The 21518-nt window shown below is 55.0% G+C and overlaps 2 protein-coding genes across 5 annotated transcripts; both read right to left on the bottom strand.

Moving 5' to 3' along the window:
* Positions 1-3138: 3138 nt before the first annotated feature.
* On the bottom strand, positions 3139-8906 carry TGFB1I1 (transforming growth factor beta 1 induced transcript 1). Of its 3 annotated transcripts, none has more exons than XM_008514352.2 (11): positions 8462-8906; positions 7143-7258; positions 6964-7016; positions 6723-6865; positions 6452-6539; positions 6229-6334; positions 5917-6111; positions 4839-5012; positions 4491-4572; positions 4040-4188; positions 3139-3817 (listed from the first exon to the last, which is right to left on the bottom strand). In XM_008514352.2, exons 1-11 carry the CDS (start codon positions 8472-8474, stop codon positions 3551-3553), a joined length of 1386 nt encoding a protein of 461 aa, XP_008512574.1. In that variant the 5' UTR covers positions 8475-8906; the 3' UTR covers positions 3139-3550. The 3 variants fall into 3 exon arrangements, with proteins under 3 accessions (XP_008512574.1, XP_070424031.1, XP_070424032.1); XM_070567930.1 differs by having other exon boundaries at positions 7143-7358; positions 8462-8514; XM_070567931.1 differs by having other exon boundaries at positions 7488-8472.
* A 1448-nt stretch (positions 8907-10354) lies between these two features.
* ARMC5 (armadillo repeat containing 5) lies at positions 10355-18227 on the bottom strand. 2 transcript variants are annotated; one of them, XM_008514351.2, is made up of 6 exons: positions 16298-18227; positions 14818-14925; positions 13927-14713; positions 12359-12864; positions 11538-11670; positions 10355-11435 (listed from the first exon to the last, which is right to left on the bottom strand). In XM_008514351.2, exons 1-6 carry the CDS (start codon positions 16773-16775, stop codon positions 10625-10627), a joined length of 2823 nt encoding a protein of 940 aa, XP_008512573.1. In that variant the 5' UTR covers positions 16776-18227; the 3' UTR covers positions 10355-10624. The 2 variants fall into 2 exon arrangements, with proteins under 2 accessions (XP_008512573.1, XP_070424021.1); XM_070567920.1 differs by having other exon boundaries at positions 15966-16299.
* Between the last annotated feature and the right edge of the window lie 3291 nt (positions 18228-21518).

Below are 21518 nucleotides of genomic sequence, written 5' to 3' on the forward strand. Positions count from 1 at the left end.
ATCCAGAGCGATCATTTTCAACCTCAAATCTGACAGTGTCGCTCCCCTGCTCAGAAACCCTCCATAGCTCCCCATCACACTCAGGAGGAAGTAGAAGCTCCTCAGCGTGATGTTCAAGGCCTGCCAGGCCCCGACTCCTGCCCATCCTTCCCCTTGCTATTCCACACCAAACCCAGTGAAACCACATTTCCTTCCCATGTCCTTGCCCTGCCCATCCCATATATTTTCATACCCCCAAACTTTTGCATAAGCTGTGCCTTCTGCTTAGAGTGCCTCCCAAATGGCCCATTACTACTCAGCCTTCAATACCCAGCCCATGTCATCTCTTCAGGAAAGACTTCTCTGACTTTTCTGATACAGTTCTGAGCATATTGTGTGGTCCTTGCCTGGGTGCGGGTCATCTCCCCAGCAGACCAAAGACTCCTCAAGAGGAGGGAACGATCTAATTCATCCCTGGAGTTCCATTGCTCAGCACAGGGCTGGATACAAGAGCGAGGAGGTTGATGAATATCTGACCTCTGCCTTTCTAGAAGTATTCACCAGACTTGGATGTCTGATTATGGCAATTGGATTCATGTCCAAGATGGGGAACAGAGAACAGTGTCTTAGGAGAATATGATGAATCATGTTTAAGGAGAATTGGGGTATAAGTGTTTTACTGGGGAAGGTGATCCCAGTAATGACCATAAAGGAAGGGGGAAGTGGGACAAAGAAAGGAGAAAAGCCAATAAAGGGTGTGTTGATTAACAGGTTACCACTCTGAACAACTGGAACCCAATCCCCATGGGGACCCTCTGAAACACTGTGGAGAACCCACCTCAGAACTGACCTCCAAGGGGCAAGGAAGCTGGGGTATTTATGCACCAGTTGCTGTCTCTAACTGGTTGGAGGTTACAAAACCTTTCCCACCCACTTCAGGCCTGCTGGGTACAGGGGCATACTCCTTCCTCCAGATACCACCCTCAGAAACTCAGGAAGCAGCTGGGGAGACTGGCTGTCTGGGAACTGTCTACACAAGATTTCCCAGGTGGGCTAAGCATATATGGGCAGGGCATGCACAGTGTCTGCTTCAGGGGGTGACAAACTTGAAGTGCCTGAGAGAAATCCCGGGGCAAGTATCAGAGGACACATTAGGGTTATAGGCACTTATAATAAAATCTGTATGCCCTCACCATGGCCTACAAAACGCTTCATGATGTGGCACCTGTTTCTTCTTCAACCTTATCTCCCACTATTCTCCCCCTTGCCACACTGGCCTTCTGTCCTTTCTTCCAATATGCCAAGCTCTTTCCTACTTCCTGGCCTTTGTATTTGCTGTTTCCTCTGCCTGGAATGCTCTCCTCAAGCTCTTTGCCTGGCTGGCTCTTTCTCTACCTTCAAGTCTCAGCTTAGACACTACATTTTCCCAGAGGCCTTCTCTGACTATCTGGTTAAAGTAACCCCTTCCTCACCTTCTCTAACTTATTAACTCTATTTTTTTCCTTCTTGCCTTCCCGTCTTTCCTTTCTTCCTCATTCCTTCCTTCATTAACAAACATTTATTAAGCACCTGCCACATGCTAGACACCACTCTAGACACTGGACAGACAATGATCAGCAAAACAAGCATGTCATGGGACAAACTAGCACTCCGGAGCTTGCATTCCAGTTTCAGAAATAGACATAAACAAGCAACAAATAAACCCCCATTTGCAGTACTAATAAGTGCTATGAAGAGACAGGGGAGGTGTTGTGGGTGGAAACAAAGGGGAAGAGCCAGCTTTAGCTAGGCCATTACTTCATCACACGTCACTTCATCACATTTTGTCATCTGTTTCCCCTACTAGTCTTCAGCTCCATGAGGGAAAGAAGCATGTCTGCTTGGTTCCCTATGGTCTCCCCAGCACCTGGCATGGAGCCTGCCACAGTGCCTGCTCAAGAAACACTTGGTGGGGGGCTGGCCCCGTGGCCGAGTGGTTAAGTTCACGTGCTCCGCTTTGGCGGCCCAGGGTTTCGCCGGTTCGGATCCTGGGTGCGGACATGGCACCGCTCATCAGGCCACAGTGAGGCAGCATCCCACATGCCACAACTAGAAGGGTCCACAACTAAAATATACAACTATGTGCTGGGGGGATTTGGGGAGAAGAAGCAGGAAAAAAGAAAAAAAAAGATTGGCAACAGTTGTTAGCTCAGGTGCCAATCTTTAAAAAAAAGAGAAAGAAACACTTGGTGAATGAATGAACCAAGATTGGAGATGGCCAATTTGGGCATCCTCAAGACAGGGAGGTGGTTACAAGCAAGGGGATGGACAGCATTGCCCAGGGAGAATATGAGGAAAGGGAAGAGCAGGAGGCCTGGGAAGACCCAGGGGAAGGAGCCTCAGAGAGGAAAGGATCTAGGGGTCAGCCTGAGGCAAGGGCAGAGAACACCTCACCTTTGTCTCTTGCCCACTTATGCTCTCCTTGGCTGCCAGCTCCTCCTCAGGCTGGAAGGGCCTCTGAGGTTCCATCATTTCCAGCCTCAAGAGCCCATATGTTTTGGATCCAGGAATCCAGGTCCCCTCCCTAGGGAACTGCACAGTCCAAGGTGAATGTTCTGGGACTCAGAAAGGCCCCTGGGGCTTGTGGATTCACATGGAGCCTGAATTTCTCCACACCTAAAACCTCCTGGTCCCACCCTTCTCTGCTAGGGCTTAGCTCAGGTGTCACATCCTCCAGAAAGGCTTCCTTGACTCCCAATCTAAGTTAGAAGCCTCTTTCTGGCTCCTACAGCCCCAGTGCTTCCCTCACTCACTCCCTTGACCACCCCGAGTGTCATCCTCTGCCTAGGGGAGATGTTATGAGTCAATACTAGTAAGAAGGAAGCTGTGCCTTAGTGACCAGATGCAAAGTGAGGGGACTGGGGACAAGAAGGTTCAGAGGGGCCCAGCTTGAGCTCCTGTCCTGGCTCCCCACTATCTGTACAACCCTGTGCAGGTCGCTGCCCTTTCCAACCTCAGGCTCATCCGATATGTGAAGGACATCCTGCAAGGGCTGAGGCTGCAGGTCCGGTTCTGGCCACACAGTGGTGGCCCAGATCCCACCAAGGCCAGAGCCAGCACAAGGAGCAGGGCGTCCCGACGCAAGGCTGACTCGCACAGTCAAAGACACAGCACCAGTGCGACGTGGAATGTATTTTATGTAGGTAGAAAAAAGTGCAAAGAACAGTGAGGGAGTGGAGAGAGGGACGTCCTGGCCTGGCCTCTGATTGGTCGGAATTGCAAGGGTCCTCCTCCAGTAGGGAGGCTCCCTCAACAGGGGGAATAAAGTGAAGAGCTCAGGCGGCATCGCTCGTCAGACTACGACCCACTTTGGGGGCATGTGGCCTTGGGATTGGCCTGGCCTTTTCTGAAGTTTCCCACGGAGAACGTATAGTACCGTACCTTAGGGGCGGGTCTCTCCAGTGGGTAGGGCCTTAAACAGCCCGGTCGGAGAGAATCCCAAGCTCAAAGAGCAAGGCCTCGGGGTCTGGAGAACAGGGTCTTTTCGGGAAGGGCGGGGCCTTTGGGGCCTTGGTCTCCCAAAGGGGCGTGGTCAGCCGAAGAGCTTGAGGAAGCAGGGCTGGCAGTAGGGCTTGCCGGCGCGCTCCTGGAAGGAGCCCTTGGTGAGCGGGCGCAGGCAAAAGGTGCAGGTGAAGTGGTCCGGGTGGAAGCGGCGGCCCAGGGCCGACACGCAACGGCCGGTCACCGGGAGGCCACACGTGGCGCACAGCGAACCGCGCCGCGCGTGGAAATGGTTCTCGCACAGCGGGCGGCCCTCGTGCTCGAAAAAGCTGCCTCCCGAGAAGGGCGCAAAGCATTCCTGGGGAAGGTCGGCCGCGAAAGGATGGGTCAGCGGCCAAACCCCGGACCAGATAACTAACTTTACGAGCTGAATAGCCCACTGTGACCCCCCGCAACCCCACCCAGACGCGAAGCCTCGCCTCCAGGAGCCCCCTACCCTGAATAATCGCCCCGCCCCAGCCTCCTACTTCCGCCCCCCGTTGGCCCACCCCTCCCAGGCTCCGCCCCCACCGCAGCGCACCCTGCAGACGAAACAGTCTGGGTGCCAGAGCGCGCTGAGAGCCGAGATGTAGTTATCCAGAATAGGGCTCTGGCAGCCCTGGCAGCGCGGGGCGAACAGCTGCAGGAAGTCCCGGCGGCAGTAGGGGCGGCCCTCGCGCTCGTGAAAACCTAGAGGCGGGAACCGAGTGGGCGGAAAGAAAAGAGTGCGAGGTCCCACCGAGGACCTACAAGAGCTGAGACTGTGGGGCCAGAGGAGGGGCAGTCAGCGTGAGCAGTAGGTAGTGAGGGACAGTGCCTGGAGTAGGGGCAGAGCGGGAGGGGATGGGATAGGAACCCATGACAGGGAGAGGGTGGGGCCAGAAGAAAGCAGGAGAAAATTCCCGGCCCAGAGGGCTTCGGAGGTCGTAGAGGGCTGGGCCAAAGGGGACGGGGCGGGATGTCGAGTAGACTGGCGGCTTTCAAGCTCTCACCCTCATCTCCGAAGGGCTCCCCGCAACTGACGCAGCAGAAGTGCTCCGGGTGCCAGTGAGTGCCCAAGGCAGTAACCATCTTCTATGGAGAACGAAAGGAGACACTCAGTGTGGCCCTCCATCGCTTCTTCCCTCCCTCTCCCTCCCTGAACCTAGGTGAGTGGGTTGAAGTATGAGTTTAAGGCCCTGGAGATCTCACAAGGAACCTGGGAGTAAAAGGGAGAGGTGGAGTCCAAAAGGCCACGGAGAGGCCAAGGGGCAGGGCTGGGGAGGGATGGGGGGCTGTGAGTGGATGAGGCCCATCCCACAGTGAGACAGAGGTGGGGCTTGTGGGCCGGCAGGGCTCACGTGTCTGATGGGTTGATTGCAGAGGCCACATCGTGGGGAGAAGCGCTCAAAGTAGCACTCGGGGCAGAAGGGGGCTCCATCCTTCTCGAAGAAGCTGCTGCCTCCCAGGGCCAGGGAACAGCCACCGCAAACGAAGTGCTCAGGGTGCCAAGCGCGGCCCAGCGCCGTCACCACCTGCGAGTTTGGAGTGAGGCCCAGGGTCAGAGTGGCCCTCAAGCTGCCATGTGCCCAGTGACCTAAGGTTTACAAGGCACATTTCAAGTCTTTTTTTTTTCTTTTTACCTTTTGACCCTCTTTACCCATTTCTCCCACCTCCCTACCCAAGTCTTATCTCTCTGAGAGATCAGGATGAAGAATCTAATAATCAAGTCAGTGTATAAGTGCCTAAGGCCCACAATACTTTTAGGAACCCAGGAAAATGTAATTTCTTTTAAAATCAGAAGGAAAAAATGAGCTAGAAGAAAATGATTTACTATTTAATAATATATTCATCTTTACACCAATACAGTCATAATTCACAATTTTTAGTATTTTTTTATAATGGAGGAAGGGATCCATGAAGGCAAAAGTACCTATAGCCCACAAAAGTCATAAGGCCACTCTGCTTTGATGAGCTTGGAAATTCTGGGATAGGAGCAGGCACTTTATCTAGCAAGAGGATCTAGATCAACCACTGAGCATGCCTGTTGTCAATAACATCTGCTTAGTCAATAAGCCAAAAGCCAGAGCTCCCAGACCAGACTCTGGTGGAGGAGAAATGGTCTGTGTGGGTGCCTGAGAGATGGTGGGCAGCGCCAGTGAGGCTTTTGTGAAGATTAAATGAGATGGGGGTTTGTAAAGGAGCTAGCACAGTGCCTGCACACAGTAAGACCGCAATAAATGGGAACTGGGTTGGAATTCTCACCCTGCTACTTATTGCTGTGTAACTCAGAACTTCAGTTTCCCCATCCATAAACTATAAATAACAATAATACCCTCTTCCCAGAGTTATTTATTAAAAGGGAACAGCACAAAGGCTAGCTTTCAATAAAGATGGGTCCATGAGTCTCTACCTCCCTACTCTCAGGGCTCCACTTACTTGCCCAGCAATGGGTTTATTGCAGGAGCCACAGAGGCCCTTGGCCTGGGTGGGAACGCCACGGCGGCTGAGGTCCGACTGCAGCAGCCCCAGCATGGTGTCTAGGCTGCCCTTGCTAGTTGGCCCTGGTGGGGATTGGGAGCCCTCATTCACGGAGCTTGGCACTGTTGGCTGGGTTGGCCCAGAGGCTGAAAGCTGCAGCAGGGAGGACATGAGAGTTGAATCAGCAAGGCAGCAGAGGTGGAAGGGTCTAAGATGGATTGGGAAGCCACAAATCCACACTGGCCCACCCCCCTGCCTGACTTGACTCACGTGGTTCTGGACCCGGAAGTCAGAGAGTGAGGCCATCAGTCTATCCAGCTCCAGAGTGGCCGAGGTAGCCGAAGCCTTTGGGAGAAGAGGGGATGGGCTGGGAGGGCTGTGAAGAATAAAACTCGTGTCAGCTCAGAGCCTCCTAGAGTAATACTCCCTCCAGTAACTCAGGCATCCAAGACTGATCGCCTCTCTCCCAGTGCTGCCACTATACTAAACTCACAGGCTGGGCCTTTTCTTGTCATCAGATTGGTCCTCCTTCTGCTCCTCTGCAGCCTCCTTGCTAGATGGGAACTGAGACATTATTTCATCTGCAGAGAGGAGAGAAGGGCACTGGATGTGAGGCCAGGCTCTACCCCGCCCCCCCCCCCCCCCCCCCCCAGTTAAGGCTTGTGTCCCTTTAGCTGCTACTCTGCGAAGTCTATAGCCCTTAGTCTCTGCCCTGCCTTGCCCTGCCCCCATCCCATCAGGGCCCGTGTCAGTAACCCTGGTACCTGTGATGTTGAACTGAGTAGCATTAAGTTCCTGAAGCAGTCGGTCTAGCTCACAGAGCCCTGTGCCCAAGACACCGCTGGAAGAGGAGAACGGAGGGGCCGCAGGGGCTGCAGGCTTCGGGGACCGAGGCTTGCATACCGTACTGGGAAACAGGGTAGGAGCCTGGGTTCAGGGGTGGGGAATCCAAGCCTCCTCTGAGTTTCAGTTGGCTTTCCCATCCCCACTTCCCAGGCCCCTCACCTGTACAGATGGTCCTTGTCTCCAGAGGCTCCTGAAGACTCTCCAGACCCCATCTACAAAGAGAAGGACACGTGTGTGGGATGATAGGCCTGTACTTTGCCCCACTCAGGCCCAGATCCCCCTAGCCCTGGCCCAGCCTGGCCCTCATGGTTGCCCCTGCCCTCAGCATCTGATCTCACCTGTGGCTGGTGGCCATAGGGCAAGGGAGACTTGAGGGGCTCTGGGGGCCGCTCTTTTGGAGCTCCTGACCTTGGCATGTGTGAGGTGGTAGTCTCCAGGTCAGAGAGCAGGGCATCTGCAGGGAGAGGCCGTCAGGATGAGAGGTTGAGAGGTCAAGGTTAGGGCAGATACAGAGCCTTAAGAGATCAAAGGCTAAGGGTTCCAAGTGGGTGTATCTGAGGAGGACCAAAGCCAGAATTAAAAGTAGAGGTCAAGAATCAGAAGGAAACACAAGGCCTGACCAAGTCGGAGAAGTGGAAGGGCAGCAACCAATATTTATGAACAGAACATCCCAAATGGCTCACCTCAGCCTCCTCTTTCTTTTATTCCCGGAATCTTCCCTAATGCAGTCAAAATTCTCTTTACTCCAGCCAAATTTGGCTCTACCCCAAATTGCTCAATTGGCTGTATGCCTGGCACCCAACCTAAATAGGCCGGCACAGTCCTGGCCCACCTCCAGGCCACACTTGGTCCCACCCTATGCACCTTATTGGTGAGTCTTCTGGGACCTGCTTTCTGATTGGCTTATTCTTCACAGTACCGGTGCCCGTTACCCCTACTGAGCAGCACCCCCTACTGCAGGGTGCTGGAACACCTTCTGTCCCATGGAGGCTCAGCCTTCTAGCCCCAGTCCCAACACACAGGGAAGATGTGATGAGTGGGTCCTCCTTCCTGCCGGAAGACACCCGCCCCGTCCCCAGATCTGGATCCGTTGAACCCTGTCCCTTCCAGAACCTAGAACTCCCTACCCCTTTACTCCTCATGTCTCAGCACCATGGTGGAACCCTTAACTCCCCAGCATCTTGGCCCTCCCCACCTATTATTCCCTTTCTGCCCCAAAGACCTGACCCCTACCATACTTAGGGGCCCTTAACTCCTTCCCAAAACTCTGGGGCAGGCCTGTTTTCTTCTTCAGAACTTGATGTCACATTCTCCCTTCCCGTCTACTTTTCCAGTCCCTGAACCCAAGACCCCTTTAACCCCTCCCTTCCCAGAGCGGATGAGCCCAGGAGCCCACAGGCACTGCATCTCCCTGCCCATCCCGTCCGCAGCCAGTGACGGAGGAGCGGAGTGAGGGAAGAAGGGAGGGAGCGGCCGGCCCGGGAAAGGCAGGAAGGGAGAGGCAGGAAGGGGGACGTGGAGTCGAAAAGGAGGCGCGGGCAGAGAAGCAAGGAGACAGGAGGCAGGGATGGGGAGTGCGAGGGGGCTCCAGGATGGGGAAGGGAGTTGGCAGGCGGTGATGAGGGGCTGGGGACAAGGGGACCCGGGCCCCACTCACCCAGGTCCTCCATGGCGGGGCGCGGGCGGATCGCGTGGGGCGAGCAGAGCAGGGCGGGGGCCGTGTCCGGTGGGGGCGGGGGGCGGGGGACGTCCGGGAGCTGGAGGCCTGGCCGTGACCATGTAAGGAAGCCGGGACCCGCTGGGATGGGGCTGGGGGGGGGGGGGTGCGGGGGGAGCAAAGAACGGGAGAACCCGGGGTGGGGGCGTGTAAGGAGGGAAGGCCACGGCCCAGCCTGCCTGCCTGCCGCGGAGGCGGCCACACCCCAGCCCTGGCTTCAGCTGCAGGGAGCCCCAGGCAGCCCGAGCCAGCCAGAGAAGTGGCTCTTCCAGACTAAGCCCAGGATCCTCTGCCCAGTGAGACTCTTAGACACAGACTGAGGCCCCCAAGCAGACACCTCCCAAATCTAGCACCCTGAGTTCTAGACAGAGCCCTCCTCCCACCCAGGCCCATCCTGAGAGACTTGCCCCAGGCAGAATTTTTGGGTTGGAGGCAGGAGTGATGTTCTAAAGATCAGTCAGACCCCAGGTTCAGAGAACTTTCCTTAAAGACCCTGACAGACAAGTACATGAACAGAGATCCCAAAAAACACAATACTAAAGAATCTCTGAGATGGAGACGGACACAATGAACCCTCCCACAGACTCTAAGCCAGGACGTTCTCTCCAGGACTTGGAAACAGACATACAGACACAGATAAACCGAAACCCAGGCCCAAGCCCTGTGCAGGCTCAGAAAACACTCCCAGGCAGCCAGACCCCAGCCAGCCTTCAAGACAAAACCCTTCCTCAACAGTAAGGCAACCCAGACCCATTCGAAAAGAGCATTGTCTCAAGATACTGATGAACACAGGGAAGGAAGCAAGACACAGACTCCAATCACAGAGGAACAAGAGGCCTGCCCTGGGCTGAGACACTGAGAAATCAAGGTAGAAACAAGATACTCTAGAGATAGGTATGGACAGACACCATAGTGCTGCAGCCACTGGACTGAGTCTCAACCCAGACCTGAGTCCAGATATGAGTACTGGAATGAGGGTCTCAACCCAGCAGCAAATCAGAACAATCTGGAGAGCTTTTTAAAAACACTGATGCAGGGTACCTTCCCCTCAGTTCACTTCAATCAGAAAGGGCCCAGGCATCAGTTTATTTTTTAAAAGCTCTCTAGGTGGTTCTAATACACAACCTAAGAACAGAGACCTGGACTCACAGAGGCACAGAGACAAGTGTCAACATTAGCGCCCTAGAAGCTAACTGGCAGGCCCAGTCTAGGCACTCTCCTCAAAGTCAGCCTGCCACCTGAGTGGTCAGTGATCTGGGAGCCAGGTGATAGAGACCCTGCCTTGGAGACCAAAGCAAGATGAGCCCTTCCTTCACCTGAATGCCAGCCCAGGGCCTTCGCTCTGTCTGGGCAGAACTAAGATGGGCCTCAGGGACTCTAGGAACACAGCAGGTCTTCCCTCAGGAAAACAGCAGGACACTTGGTCCCAAGAGATGAAAAGTGAACCAGAGACTGAAGGCCCAAGATGGGTGAAGGGCACTCAGAAAACAGTAATGCCAAGGCCCTGGACATACATCTCCACACTCATAGCATCCTCTCAGCACATTCTTTCAGCCCTGACCAAGGTCTATGTGTCCAGTGGGGTGGCTGTGTGAGCAATGAAGTTGTGTGGGCAGGAAGCAGGCTTCCCCTGGGGCCCAAAACCACATCCTAGGGAGAAGCCTGAGAACTCTACTCTACCCTGGGTCTCCAGGAAGCACTGCATAATTACTTATTAAACTCCTACATGCCAAGGGTGGCCTATATTGGGACACAGAGACCTGGATAAGACCTGCTTGATGGATGAAGGGGTGAGGGGACTTCCACAGGAAAGTAAGCAGAGACACCACACAATCCAACTCCAAAGTTTTTAATCCCAACTCCAGAAGGCTGGCCCAGGCCAGGTGCCTGGAGCCCTGGGCTGTTCTCCATCTCATGGCCCCAGACTCTGGCTTTGGCTTCTCACTCCTGAGTCTTCAGACCATCATCCTGGAGTCTAGTTCCATCCTCTCATCGGTCCTCGATGGTGACTCCTTCTGTTCAGCCTTCTCTCATGCTACTCTGAGGGAGGCCTCCTTCATAGCCAGCTCATCCTTGGGTCCCCTCCCGGTGAACATCAACAGCCTAGGGTGGGACCTTTGCTCCTAATTCAACCCCCATCACCACAGCCAGTAAAGCCTCAGTCAGGGGCCCTGCCTCCTCACCTGCTGCCTCCACAAGCCCCACTAGGGCCAGGGCCCTCTTCCGAGGGCACTGCCCCGGCCCCAGCGTCCAGCGGGCACAGTGGGCAGCCAGCCGGGGCCGGCCCAAGCGAAATACTTCACCCACTGACTCTGGTCCACCCTGGGGTCCTAAGTGGATACGGCCCACAGCCTCTTCCAGCTCCTCCTCCAGCCCAGGCAACAGGAAACGGCCAGCAGCCTCCAGTGCCTCCTCAGCCCCTGAGCCTAGCAGGGGCTGGCCCGGTGGGGGAATGGGCCCTAGGGCAGCTCCACAGCCCCGGCAGCCATGCAAGTGATGCAGGATAGGCCAGGCCGCGCTGGGTGACAGGCCTCGAAGTGGGACGAGGTCCATCTGGGCTTCTGCAAAACTGCCAGCTAGCAGCGCCCGGAAGAAAGGGGAGGCAGTAGCTGAGGCAGCTCGCTGGGCAGGGAGCTGTAGGCCTGAGTCCAGTAGGAAGTGTAGGTCAGGGGCTGGGATGGGGGCTGGGCCCAGCAAAGGTTCATAGAGGCAAGGGGAGGGTGGGCCTAGGTCTAAGGGGACTGCAGGAGGGAGGGCTGGGCTCACAGTGGGGGATACCAAGCCTTGGAGGCAGGAAAGGGAGTCCGCAGCAAAGAAGAGAAAGAGTGGATGCGGAGCTGGCCGAGTTAGTGCTGAGAGGAGGAGACGGAGGCCGCCCTGGTCCAGAAGTAGCCGGCGCCACAGAGAGGGCTTCCTTTGGGGAGAAAGAGAATCTTTGAGAAGGTAGAAAAGGGTAGGACCAGGAAACAGCAACCTTGCTCCCCTGACCCCTGCAAGACACCCACATCCCCCTTACCGACAGATGAAGGGCAGGGTCAGTGCGCAGGCCACACGGTCCTCAGGGCTCCCAGAGAGCAGCAGGTGAGTGAGGGCACCCACTCCAAAGGGCGATTCGGCCTGAACGGTCAGGTTCTGCAGCAGCATCTCACCTGCAGGGATGGGCATAACAGGTCAGGTTGGGAGCTAGTGTCCAAGACTGGGGTTAGATGAGCAAGACAGGCCTCTGGGCCCCTGAAAGGAAGGAGGGTAAAACCTCAGGGCAAGAAATCACAGTATGGAAGAAGGTGATGACTGCAGGCCCTTGGAGGGATGGAGTGTGGATGCTAGGAACTGGAGGTGAAGGGCAAGAACAGGAACTGGGATGGTCAGGGAGTGAGTCTGGGCCTTGAAGGACTGAAACAGGGCACAGAAAACAGGGCAGTCCCTAGCAGTGTTAGAAATGGTGGTGTCTTGGGGAAGACATGGTACCTGAGCCTGAGTTTACAAGTCAGTGTGCCCAGTGGGGAAGTAGTCAGGAAAATGCAGAACCAAGAATCAATTGGGTAAGGAAATGCAGACAGGCATGATTCTAAGTTGTTGGGGCCAAGCTTGATGTCGGGGGTATCTGGACCCCAACTCTGGGGCAGGGGATGGAGCAGAACTCTGCATGCTGGGATGGTGGAACAAAAGGGAATCCCTATCCTCCTCCCCCCAGTGGCTGAGGTTGCCTGGATGGTGGGACGGGGAGGGAAGTGAGAGAACGGGTGGCAGTAAGCTGTAAGGCCAGGTTCTGAGCCCACTGGAGGCATGAGAATGGGATGGGGCCATGCATGTGGGTGGAGAGGCATGGGGACACACCCAGCTCCCGATGCTGGCTGCTGCGATCAGGCCGGGTACCCAGCTCAGGCCAGTCGTCCGGGGCAACGCCAAGCACGAGCCAGGCGCGCAGTAGTGCTGCACCATAGCTGCGCACAAAGGCCTCAAGGCAGGCGGGGTTGCATGTGAGGCGTGCCAGGATGCGCAGTGCACGAGGGCTCGGTGGGCCCGGCGCACCCGTCACATAAGCCAGCAGGCCACACAGGGCCGGACCAGTCACCAGTGCCCCACTTGGGTCAGGAGCCTGGGAGAAGCGTGACAGCAGCAGGAGCGCTGGCCCCTCACGGCCCCAAGGTTCCTCAGCAGCGGCAGGGCTGCGGCCTGGTGTGCGCAGTGTGCGAGGTGTCCGCAGCAAGGTCGGGCCTGGGGCAGGGCTGGCTGGCTCAGCCGCTTCCGGTGGTGGTGGTGGCTGTGGACATCGCTCAGGGGACCAGTCAGGGGAGATGTCTCCTGGGCCTGCAGCGTAGCCCTCGGAGATCAGCCATGACCTGTGGGAGGGAAGAAAAAGGAGACTGAACCCAGAGCCAAAGCAAGGGAGCAGGGCCAAAAGAATGGTCATGCAAAAGGAGATGACTGAAGGCAGGGAGAGGAGGTGGGCCGAAGGGGAGATGGGAGCAAAGAGAGGTGGGGGAAAACCCCAACTCATTCAGCAATTACTGAACTTATTATGTGCCAACCCCCATTTTAGTTGCTGAGGAGAAGCAAAGAACAAAATAAAAATTTCCATCCTCCTAGAGTTTATACTCTGGTGAGGGGAAACAGACAAAATCAATAAGGAAATCATAAGGTATGCTAGTGTGGAGTCAGTGAGGGGTGAAGTGGTACTAAGGAGAAAAGTAAAAGGGAACAGAAGAGAGCTGGGAGAGGCGAGATTTGCCATTTTAAATAGGGTAATAATGGTGGCCTCCACCAAGAAGGTAAGATCTAATCAAGGCACACAGGAGGAAGAGCGCTCTAGGCAGAGGAACAGCAACCCAAGAGGCCCTGAGATGGTACCTACCTGTCATGTTCAAAAACTAGCTGGGAGGCCCACGTGCAAGAGTATAGTGGGCGCCAGGGAGAGTGGTAGGAGATGAAGTCAGAGAGTTCACAGGAAGGCTGACATTTATTGAGCACTGCTTAGTGCCAAGGTGAGGTGTAAAGTACCCTCATTTAATCTTTACGACTCTATCGAGTAGGTATGTATTATTAGCCTCCATTTTATACAGAAGGAATAAGAAGCTCAGAGAAGTTAATTAACTTTCCCATGATGACTCAGCTTGTAGGTGGTAGCAGAACAAGAACTGAGACTCCAGAGCATACCATCATAACTAGTGCCCATACCACATTCCAGTGAACCTGTCTGGGTCTCAAAGTTCAGAGGTGCTGGGGTAGACCCAGGGGAGAGGAGGTGTGTTTAATGGGGACTACAAGATGGTCAGGTCTGGGGAGAACAAGAAATCAGGAGTCAGAGCCAATCAAAGTCTTACTGAGACAGAATGAGGGTGAGGGTAGTGAAGAGGGCTGGCGCAGACATAAACCCCAGCCCACAGCATCAGGTGGGGACGCACCTGAGGCTTCGGAAGCTTCCCGCCTCTGCCCGCTCAGGGGTCCGCTCCTCAGGAAAGTCCCAGGAAGCAGCTTCTCTTCCCTCTTCTTCCTCATCACCAGCCTCACCACAGAGCTGCCCAGCCAAGAGAGGTACAAGTCCCAGAGCCTGTAGCCGACCTAGGGCCCCAGTATCATAGAGGAAGCCCACGAGGGCGGCCACGACACGAGGGTGCCAGGCGCTGGCACGAGGGTCCCGCAGCAGGCCCATCAGCAGCTCCAAACCACCAGCGTCCCGCAGCCGGGCCCGGTTGATGGCCTCCCGGCACAGCAGACACACAGCCCGCACCAAGGGCTGCTGAGAGGCTGGGCTAGCCCCAGTGGAGCCCCGGCGCCGCCGGAGCTCACCCAGTAGCACTTCCACACCACCAGCATTGCCCAGTGCAGGCCGTACCAGGCCCTGGGCACACAGGTTGGCAAGGATCAGGATAGTTGCCTCCCGTACCGCCCTTTTGGGGTGGGAGGCCAGGCTGACCAGTGGGCCTAGTCCCCCACCCAGACTTAGCTGCTCAGCACAGGCCCGGGAGCAGCCTCGACTCAGCTCCAGGAGGGCACGGACTAGGGCCAAGGTCAGCGCAGGGTCTGGGGCAGCAGCCAGAAGCTCAGCCAGCGGGCGCACTGCTCCCTGCTGTGCCAGGGCCAGGCGGTGCTGGGGTGAGTCTGCCAGGTTGCGGAGGGCGCGAACCACACTCTGCAGGCACTGGGAGTCCTGGCAGGCTGTCAGGCTCTCAACGAGCAGGGGAACAGCACCTGGAGAGGGAAGGGGAAGACAGAGTGAGTGAGGACACACACCCAAGCCCCGCCCCCACCCCAAGACCTAGCTAACTCCACCCTCACCCTCATGGCCTTCTCACCAGCAGAATGAATGTCCCCACAGCTCTCAGGTTCCATGGCTAAGTTCCCCAGAGCACGAGCTGTTCGGTTCTGGATGCTGTCTGTCTTCACACACTGAAGAATAGTCACTGCAAGGAAGTTTGGCCTCTTGAGGATTCTACCCTTCTTGTCCCTCTCATTAATCACCTCAAGAATGTGGCCTGAGGGGGTCAGGCAAGGCCTCCAGAAGAGGCTTGCTGGGTCTGGAAGGCTAAATATGTGGGTATTTACTAGAAGGATGGTGGACGGAGGTACTACAGGGCATTTCAGGTTTGGTAGCAGCCTTTGAAAAGGCCCAGAGGTGAGATCCATTGTCTGTGCTATGACCTCATGAAGGGCCTCAAATGCTTGAACGTGAAGGGGTCAGGACTTGAACGTGAAGGCACTGAGAGACACACAGGGTTTTAAGAATGGGAGTGATGTGATACAATCTGGCAGTTATGGAAAGCATGGATGATAGGGGAAAAGAATAAGGCAGGGGAAGCAGCAAGGAGGCTGTTGCAATAGTCCAGGTGAGAAAGGACAAGGGCTTGAACCAAGTCAGCTACCAGCACAGCTCAGCACATGGGTACCAGTCTCTGGGCACATGATGGAAGAAGGGATATAAGTGGATGGATTCAAGAGAGATTTAAATTGCAGAATGGTGACTGAATGATAGGGGTTATAAACTAATAAGAAAACCTATAATTTACTAAGGACTTACTAATGTGCCAAGCCTTTTGTCAAAAACATTACGGTCCAGAGGCATTTTATGGAAATGAAAAATACATTAATGTTTGATTTTATCCAAAAGATTAAGATTTCGTCAAAACTGGCATAACTTCACAACTGGCAGGCAACGATGTGTAAACTGTGTTCACAACGTTGCCACTAGGAGGCGCCACTTTAGCTGGTAAACAGAAAAGCTTGCTATCTTTTGTTAGGATTTGTTCTTATGGTGCTAGTTTTAAATAATTCCAAGTACCCAGTCCCTGCTTAGGTTGCGTCCTATATTTGTATTTTATTTTCTCCCTACTCCAACTTTGCGAGGTAGCTATTATTATCCGTTTTTACAAAGATTCCTAGCCTCAGAGGGGTGTGACTGCACGGCCCACTTTCTGAACCTTCTCACTTCTGAACACCTTCTCACCTCCAGCTCATCAAATGGGAGCCCTGCACAGGACCGGACACACGGGTAAGAGTCATCTAAAAGTCACCAAATAACCCTTTGTGAGGGAGATGCCCGACAAACAATACCCAAGAAATGACTAATTATCTGATCTGGGAAGGCTCGGGAATAATCTATAAAGAAAACAGCAACGTCACAGGTTGTGACGGCTCCAGAGGTGGCGGGGCGCTGTGCCGTCATAAAGCACAAGTTCTCCCAGGCTACGACACAAAGAACTCAAGACACCGCCCAAGCCCACACAAGCAGCGAGCAGCGCGTGGGATCCTTCTAGGAAATGAGGGCGGAGCACTTACCCAAAGGGCCAATGCCTCCGAGTCTGCGCACTTCAGCCCGGCACGCCCCCTCCGTACAACAGTTGGCTAGGATGCTGAGCGCCAAGTCCAGGGTCTTGCGCAGGCGCGCTGGCGGCGAAGGCGTCGACGGCGACGCAGCGGAGGGGGCAGGGCCCGACGAGGGGGCGGGGGCAGCAGAAGCCGCTGACTCGACCGATGAGGGGGCGGAGCCGGGGCCGGCCTGGGATAGGGCGGGACCCGCGGCAGCCGCTCGCCGTAGCAGCGCGAGAAGGGGGCGGAGCCCGCCGCGTGCCCGGAAGCGCTCGATTCCCCCCGCTGCCTTGACGTGGCGCGTGCGGAGGGCTAAGAGCGCACGGCCCAAGGGTGTCTCGTTTGTAGCTGTGTCCTTTCCCCCACCTACGCCCTCCCCAGCGGCCGCCGTGAGCTGCGCGAGGCAGAACGAGAGCGAGTCCGTAGGGGTTGGTTTCGCAGCCGCCATCTTGGCTCAGGCCTAAGGCTCCGCCCCACTTCTCGCCGCTCATCCAGGGGAGCGGAACTGGAAGAGAGGGGCGTGGCCAGGCTCCTCCTCTCTGACGCATTTTGAATGGTGCCACCGCAGTTATTATGCAAGTCGGAAGTTGTAGTTCTCGATGCTGGTGCTCCGACTTTTGCATGGTTGCAGAAAGCACGTCATGAGTAGTGGTTATCTAATCGCTGTGCGAGCCCAGGAGGCGCGTGCGAAGCATGCTGGGATATATAGTCCACGCCAAGCCTAACACGCCTAGCTTAGGATGGGTCAGAAACTCCCAGGGTACTCGGAATGGGCTCGTGCCTTTGGAGAACACAGACATCCGACCATGAAGTCTCAGTACCGTGCTGCTCCGGGTAACTTGGGTACTCTGTCCCCAGCGTGTCCTCGGCAGCGACCGCCTTTTCCTTCAGGCTCGCTTCGCCGTCCCCCAGCGGTGGCCAGGTCACCGAAGACCGCGCTGACGGACTCAGAACCCGGAGCCAGGTCGAAAGTATCAAGTTCCTGACAATAGCCGCAGATAGGGAGCTCCTGCTGGCCAGGTGAATGAGAGGGTTAAACCTACCGAGACTGTTCGCTGCCACTTCCTAGAGGGGCACGGGCTAGTGGATATTTCCGTTTCCGGTGCTGGATGCTTGGGTCCCGAGTGTCTCCTGCTGTCCCTCGGCTTGTCAGCTAAGTGGCTGGCGTCTAGGAAACCAGGCGCACTTCACCGCGATTGAGTTGGCGGCGCCAGCGCGGGAGTGCTCAGACCGGGCGGAGCCGTGGGGGAACTGGACGTCAGGATCCCAGGGATCCCCGAGGTCTGCCCTCGATTGTGGAGTTGTTCCACCTGAGCGGCCCTTCCTGGTGTGGCCGGGGCAGCCAGCCGACCGGGAAATGTTGCTAGGCCTGCAATAGCTATGTAGCTCAGGCTCTGGCCCTGGGGAGGAAGAATCTCCTGCCAGAATCAACTGTTCTGCAATTCCCAAAGCCCTCGAGTGCCGGGAGTGCGGACTGACTGCAGCCTACTTCCCTGACCTCATTCACCACCAAAGCAGCCACGCGGGTGACAAGCCCTATTGCTGGTGAAACGGAAGATGAGGAGGTTAAAATTTCCCCGGATTAGAGTGAAACTGTATTTTGTACCCGCAAGGTTAAGATGGAAAACAAAGAAACCAAAGTTTCTGAGCTTGCCTTACAGAACAGCAGAAGGACCACTGATAAGAGAGTAGCTTGCTGTCAGCGCCTGCCTGGCTAAGCATCTGGCAGGAGCATTGAGAAGCTAGAATGACCAATTGTAAACATTAGCCACATGCTCCCCCTCACCTACCTAAAACCCCAATAAGAAACCCTTGCTGGTAGCTTTTTGAGAAGTTCGGGATTGCAGCGTTAGCTGGCGGTTTTCCTTGCTCAGCGCTCGGCAATAAAATTCCTACTTTGTTCTACTACACTTGGTGTCAGAGATTGGCTTGCTGCGTGATGGGTGAGCAAACTGACTTCAGGTTCTATATCATTATCCAGAGTATGGCAAAAGCGCCCGATGTGGCTCAAATTTGCTTAAGCACCAGGTACACGCTGGAGAGAAACCATACGCCTGCCCTGAGTGTGGCAGTTGCTTCAGCCTCAGCTCCACTCTCATCCAACACCCTGGCTCCCACTCAGGCCTCCAGCCCCACAAGTGCCTGGAGTGCAGGGAGGCTCTTGGCCACAGCTCAGACCTGGTTAAAGACCAACGGTACATACACGTGAGCAGCCCTACACCTGTGCTGAGTGTGGTAAGACTTTCAGTGTTAGCTCCAACCTGATCCAGCCAGCACACACACAGGTGGGAAGCCCTGCCACTGTGGGGACTGCAGCAAGAGCTTCTGCCTTAGCTCCAACCTGTTGCAGCACCAGTGCTAGCACGTGGGTGAGAAGCCCTTTAAGTGCCCCAGTTGCACCAAGTTTTGTAGACAGTTCAAATCTGCTACAGCACCAACACACTCACATGGGCCAGAAGCCTTGCCCTTGCAGTGAGCTTGGCAAAAACTTCAGCTGGAGCTCCCCACCTGCTTGTCCACCAGGTGGCTCACAGCAGTGAGAAGCCCTATGTCTGCTTGCAGTGGGGCAAGGCCTTTGCCCACAACTCCAACCTGGGCCAGCAGGAGCAGACACACCAGAGTGGCAGGCAGCTCCTGCTTTCATCCCTGGCTTTCAGCCCAAACTTCAGCTCTGACTTTGGTCCAGTCCTCAAGGAGCCTGAGGGGACCAGCATCTCTAAGCAAACCTCTTTTCTGCTCCTCTAGCTGGGGCTGCTGATTTGTAGGCTGAATCAGGGAACTCCAGGCTGGAGGAATCAGAACAGTAGAGCTGAGATCACTGCCTTCAAAGAACCTTCCCACATAAGAGAGCTTATAGGCCTGTTCTCTGAGGCCCTAGAGACAGAACTCGGGCTGGAGGGAGAGTTTTTGGATGGCAGGCGCTGTCTAGCATTGGTCCAGCTGCTTCCAGTTGTAGGACACCTTTGGCAGCTGCTGAACAGATCTCTTCACAGGCCTAGGGAGTGATGGGTTAATCAAACCAAGAGCAACAACTACCTCATCCCAGGGGAATGGGACCAGACACCAGGCACACCCCTTTGTTGAATGCACTGGGGTGGGTAGGGTCCTAGCCTCCTGAGGAGACCATAGGGAAGGCTGTGTTCTGGCAGAAGGACCAGAGAATTTGTAATTGGGACTATTATGTGAGCTCTAGGGTGTATGACCCCTTTAAAAGAGAACTGTCTTTACAGGGTGAAGCTAGGGCTGGTGGGGCCCAGGGCCAAAGCAAAGGACCAGGAGATCTGTCTGTTGAGTTCAGGGCGTGCTTTGTGGCATTCCTAGGCAGGGGGAAAAGGCCCAATATTTGTCATTTACCCCTTCCTTCTTTAGCCGCTTCCCTCAGAGGTTCCCCAGGCTCATTCTCTGATCCCCCAAAGGAGGAAGAAATGATGAAGATTCACTTGTTCCTGGACATTGGGGACTGAACGTGGCCCTTTTGCCTGGGCATTGGGGAGGGCTGCCCAAACAAATGTATTCCTGTTGGAAAAACTTTGAGTATATAGGAGCCAGAGGGATGCTTCCCAGAGCACTACATACTCTGTGCTCAGAGCCGCGTCCAAGCTGTGAGGCCCTTCTGTTTCCTCCCCATAGCTGTCTGTGTTCCTAGGGTGAGGCACAGACTGGAGCCCTTGTGAGGCTGAGGAGGCCTAGTGCCCACCTCTGTGGGACTGTCCCTTCCACCATTAACCCCGTGGATCTGGCACCCTACCCCCAAATTTCGCCTTTTGTCAGGCTTGCTGTGTCGAGAAAGAACCATAACCACATAGAATAGGGCCTAAAGGGAAGAAATGTGAAGTAACCCCTCTCTCAGCTTCCGGCACAGAGTATCCAGGCTTGTCTCTTCCTAGCTGTATGACCTAGGACAGGTCTACCTCTTCCAAGCTTCAGTTTCTTCATCTGTAAAACAGGGATGGCAATGGCTCCCTCACAAAATTGTGAGGATTCCATGAGATCCCTTACATGACACATCTGGCTCAAGAGAGTGACTCTGTAAACCTCTGTTCCCCTCTCTTCCTCAAGTCTAGAGCCCTTTCACTGGTGATGTCAGTCAGCAAGCACCGTGCAGCTCACATTCTAGATCCTCCCTAAGGTTCCAGAAGTGAGCGAGACAGCCCCAGTACTGGGGTAGCCTGGTGTCATGAAGGAGCTGGACTCAGGACCAGTAACATAGAATGCATGATGCTGGCAGTGGAGAAAGGGCCTCACCTGGAGCAAGCCTGAAAGGCTTCACTGAGGTGATATCTAACGAATAGCACTTGTCTCCTCAAGCTGGGAACAAGAAATGCCCCTGGGCAGGGTTCTTGCCGGGTTCCCCTCAACAGCACTTCAAAGAGGACAAGCCAGAGTCTCTGTTGGAGGCCTGAGCCCAGCACATGCACAGTAGGCATTCAATAAATCGTTGCTTGATCAGGTCCTGTTTATACTGCTTACCAGTGTTGGGCCTCAGCTTCCTTAGAGCTGTATTGTGTACTCTGCAAAATCTGTAACTGCATACAGATATCAAGTACATAAGGAAGGTGGCCTGGGAGGAGGATTTGTTTGCAAGATCCCATTCAGAGAACTGGCAACTAATTTCTCACATTAAGACCAGTATCCCCGGGCCCCATCTCCTCTCAAATTGCAGAAACATGTCCTGCCCAGAGCAGAGGCAGGCCAGACCTTGGAAGCAGGAGGGATGGGCTTAATCCGACAGGTGTTTATCAGGCATTCGCTGTGCCCTGAGCCGGGAGGAGAAGCAGCCGCACTGCCCAAGTGCACGACTAATGCTTAGGCCAGAGACGGCAAACATGCCTGTTTTGGCCTTCACTGTGTGTGTGTGTTTAAACGATCAAGCCAACATTTAAATCAGGAGAATTCACATCACAATCTAGATTTCTAGTTTGGTGTTTTTTGGAGGTGAAGGGAGAGAGAAGATCAGAAAAGTCAGCAACACTGGATCGTTACAGCAACAACTCGTTGACAGGACTGGGCCAGTAGCTGGGCCACTTGTTGTATCCTTGACCTAGCATGTTTCATTTGTGTTCCTTGCCTAACCTCTACAGAAAAGCATTTAGGGGTTACAATCCCCATCCTACACTATTGGTGAGAAAGACCCTTCCACGCTGTTTAAGGCACACCCTATGGGCCTTGGTCAGAGGTCAGAATATTGGGC

The sequence above is a fragment of the Equus przewalskii genome, chromosome 12 (genome assembly GCF_037783145.1).
Source record: "Equus przewalskii isolate Varuska chromosome 12, EquPr2, whole genome shotgun sequence".
NCBI lineage: Eukaryota > Metazoa > Chordata > Mammalia > Perissodactyla > Equidae > Equus > Equus przewalskii.